Genomic DNA, 16847 nt, shown 5'->3' on the forward strand with positions numbered 1-16847 from the left:
TGCAGCTGAGGTTATTTATTAAAAGGAGAAAATCAAAAACATTCACACTTGTAAGTTACCCCTTATCCTTATTTGAAATTCATGGTAACAGGGCAGCGCAGTTTATTTAATAAAAATGATCTTGAGTTCATTCCCCCTCATAGGCTACCTCACATAAACTTTGTAAAAAGTCACCAAACTAACTAAAACAACAAGGTAAAATTCTAGTGTTTTTAACGCGGGCATATAATTTGAATAGCTCTAGTTTTTCTATTAGCCATAGACAAATTATTTCACATTTTCCACTGGATTTTGCTCACAGTGAAAACAAAACTTATTACAGTCACATTTCTCTTTCTTCCCATGAAGATGTGTAAACTAAATAATGGTGACGGAAAGCATGTCCCCACTTCCTGCTTTTAATTCTGGAACAGGAGGACCAGTGCCACTGTGGAAATAGTGGAAGAAGCTCTTTGACTCTTATCTTCTTGCCACTGCAGAGGAGACATTTTCTCCAGATAGATTACAAGAGGTTCTCCTGCACAATTTGGGAGATGAATGAAAGAACATCTGTGAGAGTTTGGATGTTCTGCTGGAAGGAGGCACGGATGGAGAGCCGAGAGATCTATCTGAGATACATGTGCTGAAGCCCGGGAGACATTTTAGCAGCCAGATCAAGTCTTTGCTAGGACTCCAGGAAAAACTGAGAGTGTAGGGAATTGTGTAGCATATCCGAGAACACTCACATACCTGACCTTGGAACATTTGCTGATTCCCTAATAATGGATCTGTTGGTGCAATGCACTAACAGTCCGAGTGTTCAGGAGACACGATTGTCAGAAATCCTGATCTTAAGGAGGATGTGAAAATTGGAGAAGGGACGGAGAACACAAAAAAATGGGTGCAGGAGATGTATCAGAGTGTTGGTGAAATGTGAATTCTATTGGAGGTTATGGATGATGGTATAAAGAATAGCTGTGGAAGTGGGTTATCCAGAAAATGTGTTTGGAAGGCAGACGATTACAAAGATTACAGAGCGCAAACATGGAAATGTTAGATATTTACAATCTTGGACACTCATATAATAATCCAGGTTGCTTTGCCAAAAACTTCACATGCAGAAAGAAAGACAATTAGGCCAGAGTTTCCATTAGTGAAAGGATTCAAAATGTTGAATATCTCTCAGAGGAGATCAGGAAGATGGTTCTAAGTACAAGAAAGGATGGAAAGGTTGATTCTTGCCGAAGTATGAGATTGTGTTGGGTTGTAAGAAAGTAATGGTATCAACAGGTTCGGGTTCTCCATACACTATGATGGGGTATAAAAATTCCACTATGGCTCCACTGAGACCGGGAATGGGCTTCCACGGCAGATTACTACACAACTCAACTATCTGGTATTCAGAAAAAAATCAAAACATGGCAGTTTGTTCATCTTGTCCTTCTTAGTACCATGACACCTTCATTTAGGTGTTTAGGCACTTAAGTCCATAATTCATTCATTCATTCAGAAGTTTCAGATTTCGCAAGTAGGCTACGGCTAGGCCAGCAGAGGTTTTGTCTTTGCCCAACCAGGCGCTTGATCTGGAATCAACCAAATGCTAGGTGAGCCCCAAAGTCCTTATGACTCAGTACTGAGCCTGACCTGGATCATTCAGCACTGTTATTACAGTTGTGCTGTGCATCAGGAAAGCCCTTACTATTTTAGGGGAAGCACACAAAAAGGACAAGTAGAGCATAAAGGCCTCAAAACGTCTTGAAGATCAATAATCGGGATGCAGAAAATAAACAAAGTTTAGGGGTTCATCGGAATATAAATGGAGTCTTAAGAGCTGGTTACCTCATTCTTGCCTCTTTGTAACTATGAGAACAAGTTATTAGCCACAGATTTGGCTCTTGCCAGAATGAGGCATAGCTTAGTTTGATTTGCATGATGTTGAACTGGATCCATAGAGTGAGGGTTACTTGTAGCAAGTCTGCATTGACCAGCCAACACACGCAGGGGCTTTAAGTTTCATTTTCCCATTATCAGTATGGAATATCAGTGCTTATTGTTTTCTTCTATTAATATGAGGCTGGCCGGAAAAAACCTCCATGCATGGGCTCAGTTGAAACTGTGGTGTGGAAAATGGAGTTATTGGGTAGACTACAATGTAGTTTGGCTTAAAAAAGGAGGCCTATATTAGCCTAAAAGCAGGAGAATAAATTGGTTTGTAAACAGTGAACATCATTCAGGCTCTAGCTGGAAGTGAGGTTTGATCTGAAACCAGGGCGCTTTGTTTGGTCTTGAGGCTTAGAATTAAGTTTTATTCTTGGAGCATTAGGCTTATTTTGCTGTGAAAGTGAAAGATTTCTTGGTCTGAAATTAGATGGTGTGGTGTGGAATAAAACGGTGGCAGTTTTGAAACAGGCACTCTGTATTCAGAAAGCAGGAGTTTCCAATTTAGTCTGTAAATAAGAAGCTTATTTAGTTTTAATTTAGTTTGAAATCGTGGGTCTGGAAGCAGGAAGTACTGATCCTCATCCCCAGAACGTTGAATGATAATCTATGGCAGCTAAATGTCTTGTGGATTACTGGTCACATGGCTTAGTGTTTTAGGGAGCCACTATTTGTTGGAGCCTCTAGCTAGAAACCAATGTTGCGGAGCAAAGCTGGATTGACAGCACTGTTTTATAGTTATTTTGAAATGGGGTCTGTCAAAAGAGATATTTGATAAAGCAGTATAGAAAAAAAAAACTTTGCTAGTAAATAATGGTAAATTTATTTGCAGCCGGATCGTCTTCCAGATGAGGAGATTGCAGAGCTCGAAGAATCTCTCCGAGCCTTGAACTGCCAGCTTGAGAAGAGCAAAGAGAGTTCACAAAACGAAAGCAATTCTCTCCCTCCCCTGCCCATGCGCTCTCTATCTGTGGACAGCTCAATGCAACCAAAACCTACGTTTATCTTTCAGGATGAAGAGTTTGGTGAGTGCTAACACTTCTTTTGGATTATGGAAGATAGAGCTGGATGGAAAATAATACAGAAAATTAGATAATCTGCTTTTCTTGACTTCAATTGAAATTGGAAATCAAATGATGTATTTTCCTTTAGAAAGTCACTAATCTTGTATTTCACATATTGGACTAAAGTTCAAGGTACAGCAGTGTATTAAGAGGTTCTAGTGTGGTAAATAGTTTGTAATGGTTTTGCATCCAGACCCTCCCCGTCCAGTGTCTGATGATTTCCGCCTTCCTTTAGAATTAAGAAAAGGGAAATTATTGTCTATCACCATTTAGATGTTTAATTCTAAAATTGGTCTGATTTTACTCTCATTTAAAATAGTCTTGTGACATTCACATGTCAAATACTCCATTGTTATAAGTACCACTTGTGGCTTTGCAATTGGTTGAGCTGCCAATATTATATTTCAGGGATGAAGTTTTAGACTTTAACTTCTGTTCCATGTTTCATTGCATTTACCAGTTGCTGGTAGAAATTAAAGGCCTGATTTAGTTTTTGGTGGGACTCTCATTGTCCCTCCGTGGTGGTGGTTACAGGTACTATGTCAAGCTGACGGAGTCCCGCACACCGTGTTTAGATGTGGGCTAACTGAACCACCGTCCGCATAAACAGACTGGATTCCATCGCGAAAGGAGCGTACCTCTGTCGATGCTGCAAACTATTGTGCTGGTTAACAGTACTCCATCACCATCGGGCCGGCGGTTTTGCAACAATCCTATTTAGATTTCCCTGTTGTGCTGGCCTTGTCCTAGTGGCGGGTTCCTGACTGAGTGAGTCCCTGGGGGAGTGGAGACTGCTATATACTACTTTATTAATGTGACACTACACATATATGTTGTGTTTGCTTTAAAAACATATGTAGGCAATGTGTAGTGTTATTCCCTTTTATTTTACATATAGCATAGCTCACAAGCAATAAACACACACTATTGAATACACACCCACAGGCACCACAAGCACACTACCCACATCCACCACAACAAACAATTATTAGTCAATACAGGTGTGTTCATTTTACTTTGATAAGTTGTAAAATGAACACTACTGCATTACACATAAGAACAAAATTGCATGTAGGAACAATGTAAAAATACACGAGGTCTAAGCAAATGTAAAAACACAATATTTATAGTAAGACAAGTAAAAAATAAGCTTCCCTTAGATCCCTGCAACAATGGAGTTAATTAGTATTGTGGTCAAGTAGTAACAGCAAAGGAATGACCTGGACAGTAAGGTTCAACACTGTAACGGAAGTGGAAACCATAAAAAAGGTAAGTTTCTAACTCATTGCTTTCAATTACGACAACTCAAGTTTGGCGGTGCCCCTGCAACAGTTTCCTTGACAGGAAGGTACAATGTAATTGTCCTGGTGGTAATCCTGGCTCGACTCCCTCCCACAGCCTCTTTTGCCTATGACACTGTCGATGCAGAGAGAACATTCTGGCGGAGATGGCGGCACTCGAACAGACTATCGTCCATAGACCTGCCAACTTCTAAATTGAGCTGGCTGACTGCCAAGTAAATGGGCGGTGAAACAATCAGAAAAGGGAAGGTGGTACCAGACCTGCCAAGATGTAAATCAGGCCCTAAGTTCTATCGTGGTAGCAAGAAACTAAAATGTTAACAAGAATTTATTAGAGCCTTCATTTCGTACTAAGATGCACTGTTCGATGCCTTAGTTTTTCAATTTCATGTAGAATTATCAAAAACATGTATATCATTTCATATCAAAAGTTTCATATATACAGGAATATCTCAGTAAATGTGACCTAGATGTAAATATTTCATCCATGAGAGACAAGATGATGACATCAAATGTATTCCTTTTATATATAACAATATTCATAGTATGTTATAAACACCTAAACATTCCAACTACAATTGTTCATATTTAGATCATCTGGGGAAAACAGAACCTGATTTTTCTAATATTTAGGTACTCTAAAAGATTACAATCACTGACCTAGCCCTGGAACAAACATTTCCTGAACTTGCAGTGAACCACCCTTTAACCCAACTCCCCACAATGTAGATTATGTTGAGTGAAGGCGTCACTTATTTTACAGTCTGTTGTAGTGGCCTGAAGAAGGAGGGCACTGACCTCTGGGGCTTATCTTGGGGCAGGATTGAAATCTCATGCCACTTACCCTCCATACACTTCGTGGGTTCGGATGAGTCAGGGAGAGGTAGTAGCTGAATATAAACAAAATGTGTTGGTCCGTAAACCACTGTTTTGAACAGCCCCTTGAAATCTAAAAGTATTTCCATTGTGGTATAAGGTTTACACTGTTCAATTTTTTACTGCCCACTGTTAGACCCATCACTTATCACTATCTCTTCTTCTGGGATATTTCAAACTCATAATATATTCCTCTGGCTGTTGGCTAATTCAGGATATAGCTATATTAAAATCATTCAAAATATTGAAGTGATGCAGCAAGTGGAGCACTATTTTCACTCTGTTCAAATTTTGCCGCCTTACTACCACTGTTTTCCCAAAATGTGTGCTATATACACAAAAATTGATATTGAAGATTCTAAAATGGTGGTTTGAGATAACTGTACGGTGGCATGAAGCACTGTAAAAAATAAGTAACCTAACATGTACAGGCCTCCTATTTTACATATGCCATCTGGTTTACTATACTAAGAAAGAAATGGGGTGACGGAGCATTTTCAACTGCAGCCTTGGAGACATTCCTCAGTTGATGCCCTTCAGGAAGGCACTCAAGACCTGGCTATACTCCTTATAGATTCTCCCTTCATCTTTAGGCATAGCAGGATTTCCCCGGACGGTCGTTTACAGCACCTTGATGCCTTTGGTTATTGTTGTGCTTTACAAATTTTAAATCAAATTTCAAATCAAATACTATTGTTTGGTGTGCTTTGAAAAATGTCCAGCACTATGTGAGTATTAAGGTAAGTATACAACTATTGTAGATTAATGCTGTCGGAGAGGAGATGGTACCACAGCGGTCTCACCCAAAAATAAAATAGCTTTATAAATAAGATCATTCAATTATGTTATAATATAATTCTGTAGTAGGGGATCTCTGTGTATAGTCATAATCTAGTGAATAGTCCCGCCCATGTGCGTGGACCCCGGCAATCAAAAATAATCTCTTAAATTGTCAAAATAATGCAGAAACTGCAAAGACACTTAAGAGAGAATTTAAAGACAAATAATGCAGCCTATATCCACAGGCTACACTGTCCTAGTACTTCAACTAGAAAATTCCACCAAAAAACACCACACACAATACAGCCTGCCAGTTTCTACCATAGAGAAACTTGCCTCCCCCAGTCAAAGACTCTGGAATGATAGAGAGGAAGGTAGGGACAGACAAGCCCCATAGGCTGCCATTATGTGGCTTAAATAGGATACTGTGCCTTTAAGAGAACTTTCCAGAACTTCTCCCAGTATCCCAGAATGCATAGCAGGTCCCTCTACTTTCAGTTCTTTTTTCCGGCTCCTGCTTACAGGACCCTGGCATTGAGCTCTCCCTTGTTTCAAGGGTTTATTGGATATTTTGGCACTTTTGTGTTTTAAAAGTGTTTCAGTTTACTTTCTTGGTGTTCTCTTTCTCCTTTTTGTGCTGTTTCAGGCGTTTTAGGGCTCTAAAATGTCTGGCCTTTTTGATAAGTGCCCAGCATGTGGGAGGAAGAAGGCCAAGAGTGATCCCCATGATGTCTGCATCGTCTGCCTCCCTGAAGATCATGTCCCTGAGGATTGTGTCATCTGCCAGCAGTTTATTGCTCGGACTCTGAGGGACAGAATGAAGATCAGGCTTTCTGGCCTTGAGGAGAGGCGTTTGCAGGCTGCAGGTGGGTCTGGGCAGGCTGGGAAGGTCCCCTCTGCCTCTGCTCAGGCCTCTGGGGGGCTCCCCAGGGGCAGGAAGTCCAGCAAACGGTCCCGGTCTCCGTCGACGTCGATTGCATCGACGACGACGTCGAGAGGGATGACGGCGGTGTGCTCCCCTTCTCCCCGGGGCTCCGGGTCGAGGCGGCGTGACGGCTCGACGTCGAAGATCATGGAGAAGTCGCCGTCGAAGCCACCGTCGACGTCATCGTCTTCGTCGACGTCAAGGTCTTCCTATCGACGCCGAAGGCGAAGTGACAAGCATCGACGCTCGCTGTCGAGGCGACACCGTCGATCGCCGTCGAAGCACCGGTCGACGTCGAGGGGCTCCTCGACGTCGAGAGCATCAAGAAGACGGAACGCTCGACGTCGCGGAGGCGGCGTACGACGTCGCGGAGGAAGAGGCCGGAGTCAAGGAAGCGTCGTTCGACGCCAGAAAAGCGACGCTCTGCGTCGAGCAGAAAGCGGTCGGCGTCTAGGAGTCGTACAGCCTCTCCAAAACGGCGCAAGAGGGGTTCTAGTCCCAGAAGTCACGCTGCTTCTAGTGGAGGACGCATGAGGAAGCGATCACCTGCTGATGGGGCTGGCTCTCCGCCCCCTTCGCCTAAGGGGTCACCGCTCGGTGTACTCAGAGGTGTATACGCCATCTCGGCCTTGGACTCCGACTCCTCCTCCTGTTCCTAAAGAGGATCCTCCACCCAAACCTCCACTTCCTTCAGGCGCCCCACCACCACCTCCTGTCCCTCCGCATGGGCCCGCCCCGCAACCGAAGGTTCCTCCGCCGAGGTCCACTTCGCTGCCGTCTTTGCCTGTTCCTCCTAAGGTGACCCCAAAACCGAAACCCCGTGAGGAGCCAAGGAAGACCCCGCCACGTAAACCGGTGGAGCGGCCACGAGCTGGCAGGTCTCGCTATCGCTCTGGGAGAAGGAGAGATCGCGACGCAGATCATCCACGAGGTCGAGACGCCGCCATAGGAGGCGCGAATCTCGCTCACACACGAGGTCCTCTGGGACCAGGGACTATTCTCAGACCCTGTCGGGGTCACCGGACACGAGGGTGTCCCCGATTGATGACCTGGTGGCTTTCCATGACGTCCTTTTAAGGGGCGCTGCGAAGTTGGGCATATCCCTGACGGTGCCTACTCTGAAAACTTCAGTCATTTTTGAGACATTGCATCAAAAACACCTGTCTCGTCCTCTCCTGCCTCTGGTGCCGGGCCTGGAGGAACCGGCTATGGCCCTGTTTCTCACCCCTGCGGTGACGAGGGCGGCTCCATCGAGGTTGCTGAAGAAGTACCGGGCTCCCGATTCGGATCCGGCCTTTCTGAGAACGGAACCCCCTCCTGACTCTGTCATTGTGACGGCGGCCCGCAAGCAACATGCTACCACTCCGTCCTCCACGGTTCCCCCGGATAAGGAGTCCAGGTGGATGGATTCGGCGGGGAGGAAAGTCTGTGGAACTTCCGCTACCTCCATGAAAGCTGCGAGTGCCACGGCGCTGTTGGGCCGATACGACCGCGCCCTCTGGGACTCCCTCGAGCGGTTTGCAGAGCATTTACCTCGGGAGAAGCGTGAGGACTTCATGGAAGTGCTGAATGAGGGGATGCTGGTGGCGAACCAGATTATCAGCGCTGCGGCGGACTCTTCCCTGTTGGCTGCTCACGGATTTTGCCACGGAGTCAACCAACGACGCCACGCATGGCTCCAGCTTACGTCCCTGAAACCGGACGCACAGCAGAGGGTGGCCAACCTACCATTCTCCGGTGAGACCCTCTTTGGGAAGCATGCGGACGATGAGATGGCCCGCATGAAGGCGGAGGCTGAGACGCTAACGGCTGTGGGCCTGGAGAAGCCTAAAGAGACCAAGAAGACGTACCGCCCTTTCCAACGGCGGTTCGGCGGGCAAGGCCGAGGACGAGGCCAGGCTTCGGGACAATCGCAACAGCAACATCAGTTCCGTAAGCCGTTCCAGAAGCGCCAGAAGGGCAGAGGAGGCCAGCAGTCGGCCCCGGCGCCCAAGGGCCAGGCTGGGTCTAGGCCCTAGGAACCTACTTCCCCCGGATCTGTTACCCACTCCGGTAGGGGGAAGCATTCAATTTTTTCTGGCAGAGTGGAGAAAAATTACTCGGGACAAGTGGGTGCTGAATATTGTTTGCAATGGATACAGTCTTCGGTTCACCAGCCCTCCTCCAGCAATTCCCCCGGTCAGCTCGCAGTTTCAGCTGCGCGAGCTTCAGGCGGAAGCGGATATCCTGTTGAGGAAACGGGCGATAGAAGACGTACCTCTGTCTCAGAGAGGAAGAGGTCTGTACTCCAGGTTCTTTCTGGTTCGCAAGAAGGACAAGAACGAGTTCAGGCCCATTCTGGACTTGCGGCAGGCAAACAAATGGATTTGCAGGGAAAAGTTTCGCATGCTGTCGTTGCATCAGATTTAGCCTCAGTTGCAACAGGGAGACTGGCTATGCGCCATAGACCTACAGGATGCTTACTTCCATGTGCCCATTGCACACAAACACAGGAAGTTCCTGCGGTTCCAAGTCGGCGCCAATCACTATCAATACACAGTACTTCCATTCGGACTGAAGTCTGCGCCGAGAACATTCTCGAAGTGCATGCCGGTGGTAGCAGCACACCTGAGGAAGAACAAGGTGGTCGTCTACCCGTACCTGGACGATTGGTTGATCAAGGCATCCTCCTTCTCGGAAGCGCGAGCACACTTCCAGAAGACGTGCGTTCTCTTGAACAAGCTGGAGCTGCACATCAACATGGCCAAGTCTGTCCCGACTCCGGTCCAATGCATACAGTACTTGGGTGCCTCCATCAATACGCTGTCAGCAAGTGTGTCTCCTTCGGAAGAGCGACGATTATCACTCCTTCGGAAGGCTCAGGCTCTTATGATTTCCATCTACAACAGTGAGGACGGTGTCTTCTCTACTGGGATCGATGGCCTCTTGTATCTTCCTGACGCCACACGCACGGCTGCACATGAGACCGCTGCAGGAGTGCTTGGAGGACCAGTGGGATCAGAGGAAAGGATCTTGGGACGACAAGATTCGACTGTCGCTGCATGCTCTTCAGTCTCTGAAGTGGTGGTGTTCGGCGGAGAATCTCCTCAGAGGGGTTCCCTTTCACAAGGACATTCCCACGCAGTCTGTCGTGACGGATGCTTCTCTCCTGGGATGGGGAGCGCATTCCGGGACTCTACAGATTCAAGGAACGTGGTCGCCGATGGAGACCACGTATCACATCAATTTCCTGGAACTCAGGGCTGTTCACTTGGCATTGAAGGCCTTTCTTCCGTCCTTCCAGACCAACTCTCTGCTTGTACAGACGGACAATACCACCACGATGTATTACCTCAACAAGCAGGGGGGCTCGAGGTCACGCACTCTGTCACAGGAGGCGCAGACGATCTGGCACTGGCTCCTAGCCAGAGGACTGACGATAACGGCCACCCATCTACCAGGTGTGCAGATTGTTCAGGCAGACACACTGAGCAGACTGGTTCAGGAAAACCACGAATGGGTCATAAACGACGAAGTACTAGGAGAAGTCTTCGCAAGGTGGGGAACTCCAGACGTAGATTTGTTCGCCACCGCCGAAAACAGCAAGTGCAGAAACTTCGCCTCCAGGTACTTCCAGCAAGGGATGCTGGGGAATGCGTTATGGATCAACTGGACGAACAGCTTTCTGTACGCCTTTCCTCCCATTCCCCTGATTCCGGCAGTGCTCATCAAACTGGCCCGGTCCAGGGCTCGGATGATACTCATTGCCCCGGAGTGGCCCAGGCAGTGGTGGTTCACGGACCTGCTTCACCGGTCTCTCCTTCCTCACATTCGGTTGCCGTGCAGGCCGGACCTTCTCACGAAGTTCGGGGGACGGATGTTACACCCCAACCTCTCGTCTTTGAGTTTGGCGGCATGGCTCCTGAGATAGTGCAATATGGCCATCTGAATCTGCCTGAAGGAGTCTAAGAGACCTTCCACTCGGACTTCATATGCTTACAAGTGGAAGAGATTTTGTATCTGGTGCCAGTCTAAGAACCATGATCCTACGACCTGTAAGGAAGATGTCATCCTTCCTTACCTTTTACATTTGGCGCAGTCTGGCCTTAATGTTCATTCCATTAAGGTTCATCTTGCTGCATTGACTGCCTACAGGAAATGCCCTTCACAGACTTCCTTTTTCCAGATCCCTGTGATCAAAGATTTTCTGGAAGGATTGAAGAAAGTATTCCCTCCTGTCAGGCTTCCTTCGCCTTCATGGGAATTGAATGTGGTGCTGTCCAGATTGATGAAGGAGCCTTTTGAACCTATTCATAAGGCTTTGTTGCAGCACCTGTCCTGGAAGGCGGCGTTCCTCGTGACCATTACATCGGCCCGCAGGGTGAGTGAAATTCAGGCGTTGTGTTGTACTGAACCTTATACTGTGTTTCATGCTGCTAAGGTTGTTATGCGTACTCACCCTAAATTCCTTCCCAAGGTTATTTCTGATTTTCATGTCAACCAGACCATAACTTTGCCTACGTTCTTTCAGAACCCTTCATCCCCAGCGGAGAGGTCTCTCCATTCCCTGGATGTTAGGAGGGTGTTGAAATTTTATCTGGATAAAACCAAAGATATTCGTAGGTCTGACCAGTTGTTCATCAATTATGGATCGGTCAGGACGGGTCTTGCGACCTCTAAGCAGTCCATCTCTAGGTGGCTTGTGTCCTGCATACAATTGTGTTACCAAAAGGCTAATAAGACCTTAGGAGGTAAGCCTAAGGCTCATTCCACCAGGGGCAAAGCTGCCACGACGGCTCTGCTCCGTAACGTGCCGATTGCTGAAATCTGCAAGGCAGCCACTTGGAAGTCGGTTCATACCTTTGCTAAGCATTACTGCCTGGACACTGACGCCAGGGCAGACGCTCAGGTTGGGCAGGCTTTGCTGCGGAATTTGTTCGGACAGTAGTGGCGTTATGTATTTTTTCTCCACCGCCCCTTTGGTGTGGGGATGGGCTTGCCATTCTATTCACTAGATTATGACTATACACAGAGATCCCCTACTACAGAAGGAGTAGTTTCTGTCCTGTAACTCCAGTTCTGTAGTAGGGGTATCTCTGTTATAGTCATAAGCGCCCGCCCTCCTCCCCGGTGGAGATATTTGATCATGTACGGAATGCGACAGGTCTGGCGTGCTTCGCCTTCAAAAAGAACTGAAAGTAGAGGGACCTGCTATGCATTCTGGGATACTGGGAGAAGTTCTGGAAAGTTCTCTTAAAGGCACAGTATCCTATTTAAGCCACATAATGGCAGCCTATGGGGCTTGTCTGTCCCTACCTTCCTCTCTATCATTCCAGAGTCTTTGACTGGGGGAGGCAAGTTTCTCTATGGTAGAAACTGGCAGGCTGTATTGTGTGTGGTGTTTTTTGGTGGAATTTTCTAGTTGAAGTACTGGACAGTGTAGCCTGTGGATATAGGCTGCATGATTTGTCTTTAAATTCTCTCTTAAGTGTCTTTGCAGTTTCTGCATTATTTTGACAACTTAAGAGATTATTTTTGATTGCCGGGGTCCACGCACATGGGCTGGACTATTCACTAGATTATGACTATAACAGAGATACCCCTACTACAGAACTGGAGTTACAGGACAGAAACTACTCCTTAGTGAGGTTTTATTCTCACAATGCAATTGATTACTAAAGTGGAAAATCCACGCTCTAAGTAATTGAAGCAGAAAGTCAATCTTGGTACAAAGAATGCATTTTATAACCCAAGGTAGGTTGATAGTTACTTGAGATATGGGCTTTCAAGGCTATGGTCAGCCAACTTTGGTGGTGGATTGTTAAAATGCTGAACCCTTCAAGACAATGCATTATTGGAAATAACAATTATTAAATAAATATATATTTTCTCCAAGCGCTAAAAATATATTTTGAAACTGCAATAATCAGTAGAAAAATTTATATACTCCTGATCTTGTACACATTTAACACAGGTTCTAAAAAATACCTCCAATGAGGGCCTTGGAGTGACCAAAACATTTTTATTGACTCGTCATATCAGGATTTGATTGGCATATTTCAGAACTCCACAACTGACCAATCTAACTGAGGATTACCAAATGTAAGTAATTTGTTTCTCTCTACCTGTGCTTCTGGGTGTACAAGACTGGGTTTGGAAACTTTCCAATAGCCCTCTCCTTGCCAGCAAGTGGCACCTTGACTCCATCTTGGATGTGGACTTGACATCATAGAATCAGAATCAGAAATCCACTTTATTAGATTAATAAAAATCATAAAAGTATGCTATACAAAATACGACATGATGTTAGAAATTCGAAAGATACTTGATTTGAGACATTTTAAAAGCATTATCAAATAATCAAGTAAAATCCAAATTGTCTATATGACATACTGTAAAAATAATTCACAATTTCATATATTTTCAGCCGTTTAAAATTTAGACCATTAATAAAAAAAGAACAATTACCCATTTAATCAGGTTATCCCATCCAGTCTATCACAATGTGGCAGTTAGGCCTGGGCCGTTTGGGTTGTTATTCTAATCTTTCTGATTCGCATAGATGCAACAAGGAAGCTTACAACACCAAACATGACTGCCGGAGATTCCATTAATTGTAAATAAAGTAGTGCTGGGTTAATCTAGTTAAAACCCTTATTTTTTAATAAAGGGAGAATAAACTTTTTCCGAGCCACAGTGTAAAAGGGACAAAGGAACAAGAAATGCGACGAATCTTGAGGGGAGTGCTCGTCACACTTACAAGGTGCAACATCCTCCGGCCTACTCCACCCTTTCAGATCACTTAATAACAAATAGATCTGGTTAAATCGAAATTTCGTTAGCAACCATCGGTGGAATGGTATAGTTACAATAGTAAGGTATGGTTGTATGGATGGGGACGAAATAAGCAAATAGTGCCCCATAACCATCTGTTTCCTTAAATCTATTTCTTCTCTTTCCAGCTCTCTATCCTTTAAGAAATTGGTTTTAACCCATTTTAGATCAGCTTTTATCAGACCCTCTGGACTTGTATAAATCTCTGGGCGCCCCAGAAACCCAGCTGTAAATTTATTGAAGGATATCCATTGGATTTCTTTGGCTCTCTCAAGCTTCATACAATCCCTGAGGATCTGATGGTTAAGGGTAAGGTTATGGTTCAACCAAGTTCTGATCCATAATAAGATGGGAGCCATATTAATTACATCTGAGATATATCCTATACCCAGTTCCTGGTGAACCGAAAAGGTTGCCGAAGATTGGGGAAGGGCCAAAAGTCCACGGAGGAGTTTGTTTTCCTCTCTCTGAATGGGGTCAGGATGTTTGTAGCCCCATATTGCAGCCCCATACCTTGCTATTGCAATAGTTTTTGCTCTATAAATAGATAGAATTGCTTCACACGGTTTACCCCCCAATCTTTTAGCAAAGCCTAATATTGCGTCAGACGATGTTCTCACAGCTGTGGCTTTAAATGAGAGTTAGGGAGCCCAAGAGCCATTGTTATCAAACACAACCCACAGGTAGGTAAAAACTTTAACTCTAGAGATTGTGGAACCATTGCAATAATATGTTTTCATGTTGTTCTTTCTTGAGCCCAATGACATAACATGCGATTTACCGCTGTTGATGACTAGATCCAGCGAGCTCATAAAATCACAGAAGGAGTTAAGTAATCTTTGTAACCCTAGAAGGGTCCGTGCTAATAGAACAGCATCGTCCGCGTATAGGAGTACTGGGATGGTCGTTCCTCCTACACGCGGAATATCTGCTGTCGCTTTAAGTAGATTGTCCTCCAAGGAGTTGCTATATAAAGTAAAAAGCATAGTGGCCAAAATGCACCCTTGGTGCACCCCCTGCCTGATTTAAGCCCTGCTGTGCATTTCCCCTCCCCAGTCATCCTTATGGTTGCCGTCAAATCCCTATGTAACTCGGGCAAAAAATACACCAAAGCCCGATCCAGGCCTAAATCTAGAAGGATAGTCCACAGCCTCGACCTATTGCCTAGGTCAAAGGCCGTGGACAAATCCATAAAAGCCAGAAACATAGAACCTCTTGCTGCGGTTGTGTATTTATTTATAAGTAAATGTAGATTGAGACATTGATCCTCTGTGCCTCTGCCGGCTCTGAAGCTGTATTGCACGTTTGAAAGAATGTCTTTCTCAGTGACCCAAGCTGTTATTTTGGCTAGAATTACCTTTCCCAGGATTTTAATCTAGGAATCTAGTAAGGATATAGGCCTGTAACACCTTGGGTCCCCCCTTTGGCCCTTTTTAAACACAGGGATAATGATGGAGCGTGACCATGAGGTCTGAAACCCTTTTACAGCCGATGAAGCAGATGAGTTAAAAACATTTGCTAGAATTATGGCCCAATATTTAGGGGTTGATTTGTACACGTCAGAGGGCGCACTATCCGGGCCGGGAGCTTTATTACCAGCCGTGCCTTCGACCGCTTTCACAACTTCCTCCACAGTAAATCTCAGGGGCAATGTAGGAGACTCTGCTATGGGGGGTTCAAATATTTCTAGTTCCAAATTGCTACCATAAATATGTTCAAAGTGACCTAACCAGTCCTTCTCTGGAATGTTAACTTCTAAAGATGCATTTTCGGAACCAGTAAATAGCGGGTTATTAATAATTGCCCAAAACCTAGAGCTGTCTCTCATTGTAGCCTTATCCATTAAAGCAGCCCAAGCCTCTTTTTTGATTTCATTTTTACGAGTCTTTACAGCAGATTTATACTGTTTCCTAAACAGCAATACTTGGTATTTCTCCCTGGGTTTCTTTTTAAGGGCTGTCATGAGCAGATTATGGGCTCTTGAACATTTGTGGTCGAACCAGCCCTTTGCTGGATGGGCCTTAGGTTGGGACTTAACAGTAAGTTCATTAGCCACCTGACAGCAGATCGCTTCATAGGAGGCAATAACATCCCCTCCATACTTAAGGGGATCAGCACAAGTATTTAATTCAGTCCCTACCTTCAAATAAATCCTATTAAAAAAATCATCAGGGATAACTTTATTCCATTTAAGTCTCCTACCTTGGTCTTTATCTATAACCTCAGTAGGGATTTCTAGAGCAGTATTTTTATTAAAAAATGAAAAGTTATTATCTAGTTCTAACACTACCGGGTTGTGGTCGCTAAAAATGGAATGTATAGCATTATAAAAAAAATCACAGAATTTAAGAGTACAGGAGATATGAATATATAATCTATAATTGATTCGCTATCCCTAGCTCTGTATGTTGCAACACGTTCACTCCTTTCAAAAAACCCAGGCTCGAACAAATCAGTATTAGAGAGGAGGGCCTCCAGAGCTTCCCCCTTGGCAGAGTGTTCAAAATGCTAGGGGATTGAGTTATCGGGACCATCAATTTCTCCATACTGGCAGTTTAAATTACATAAGTGAACATTAAAATCACCCATCAAGATATAATGGACAAAAGTGGTTTGATTTTCCTTGTATATTATTAAAAAAATTGACAGTGAGTTGAGATGCTCATTAGGGGATTCACCTTGCATTGAATTATAGAAGTTAATAAATAACAGTTTTGTGTTGTTTGTCAGACTTACTTCCACTATTAAGTAATTGGGGGAAAAGGAGTCAAGCACTTTAGCTGTGCCTGCTATATTGACTGAGATCAGGAGTATCAGACCCCCTCTATCTCTCCCAGCTTTTGAACTACGGGCAGCTGTGAAGTAGGATATAAACCCATTAACCCAGAAATTACACTCTCTATCCCATGTTTCCTGTAGCGCAACTACATCATATTGTTTGAGAAGATTAAGCCAGACCATATCATCTCTTTTTGTACATAGCCCTGCTACATTCCAGCTTAGCATTTTCACTATCTCCCCTGTCCCTTCTGTGTGGCTTGCTATATTATGTTTGCTACTAAGGGGTGAAGTAACTGGGCCAGTCAGTCAACCAATCTCCCCCAGGTTGGACAGAGGGGAGAACCTATTTGATAGAGCCAGACCCTCCCTGGGCTCCTTGTTGGAAGAATC

At 44.9% G+C, this 16847-nt stretch overlaps 1 protein-coding gene across 2 annotated transcripts in view; it reads left to right on the plus strand.

Moving 5' to 3' along the window:
* The window catches only part of TRADD (TNFRSF1A associated via death domain), a 175873-nt gene that overhangs the window by 105074 nt on the left and 53952 nt on the right, over positions 1-16847 (plus strand). For both annotated transcript variants that reach the window (XM_086947674.1, XM_086947675.1), the window contains exon 5: positions 2750-2942. In XM_086947674.1, the coding sequence (XP_086803800.1) occupies positions 2750-2942 (193 nt within the window). The remainder of the gene's footprint in view (positions 1-2749; positions 2943-16847) is intronic.

Source organism: Lissotriton vulgaris, chromosome 12, assembly GCF_964263255.1.
Source record: "Lissotriton vulgaris chromosome 12, aLisVul1.2, whole genome shotgun sequence".
Classification (NCBI taxonomy): Eukaryota; Metazoa; Chordata; class Amphibia; order Caudata; family Salamandridae; genus Lissotriton; species Lissotriton vulgaris.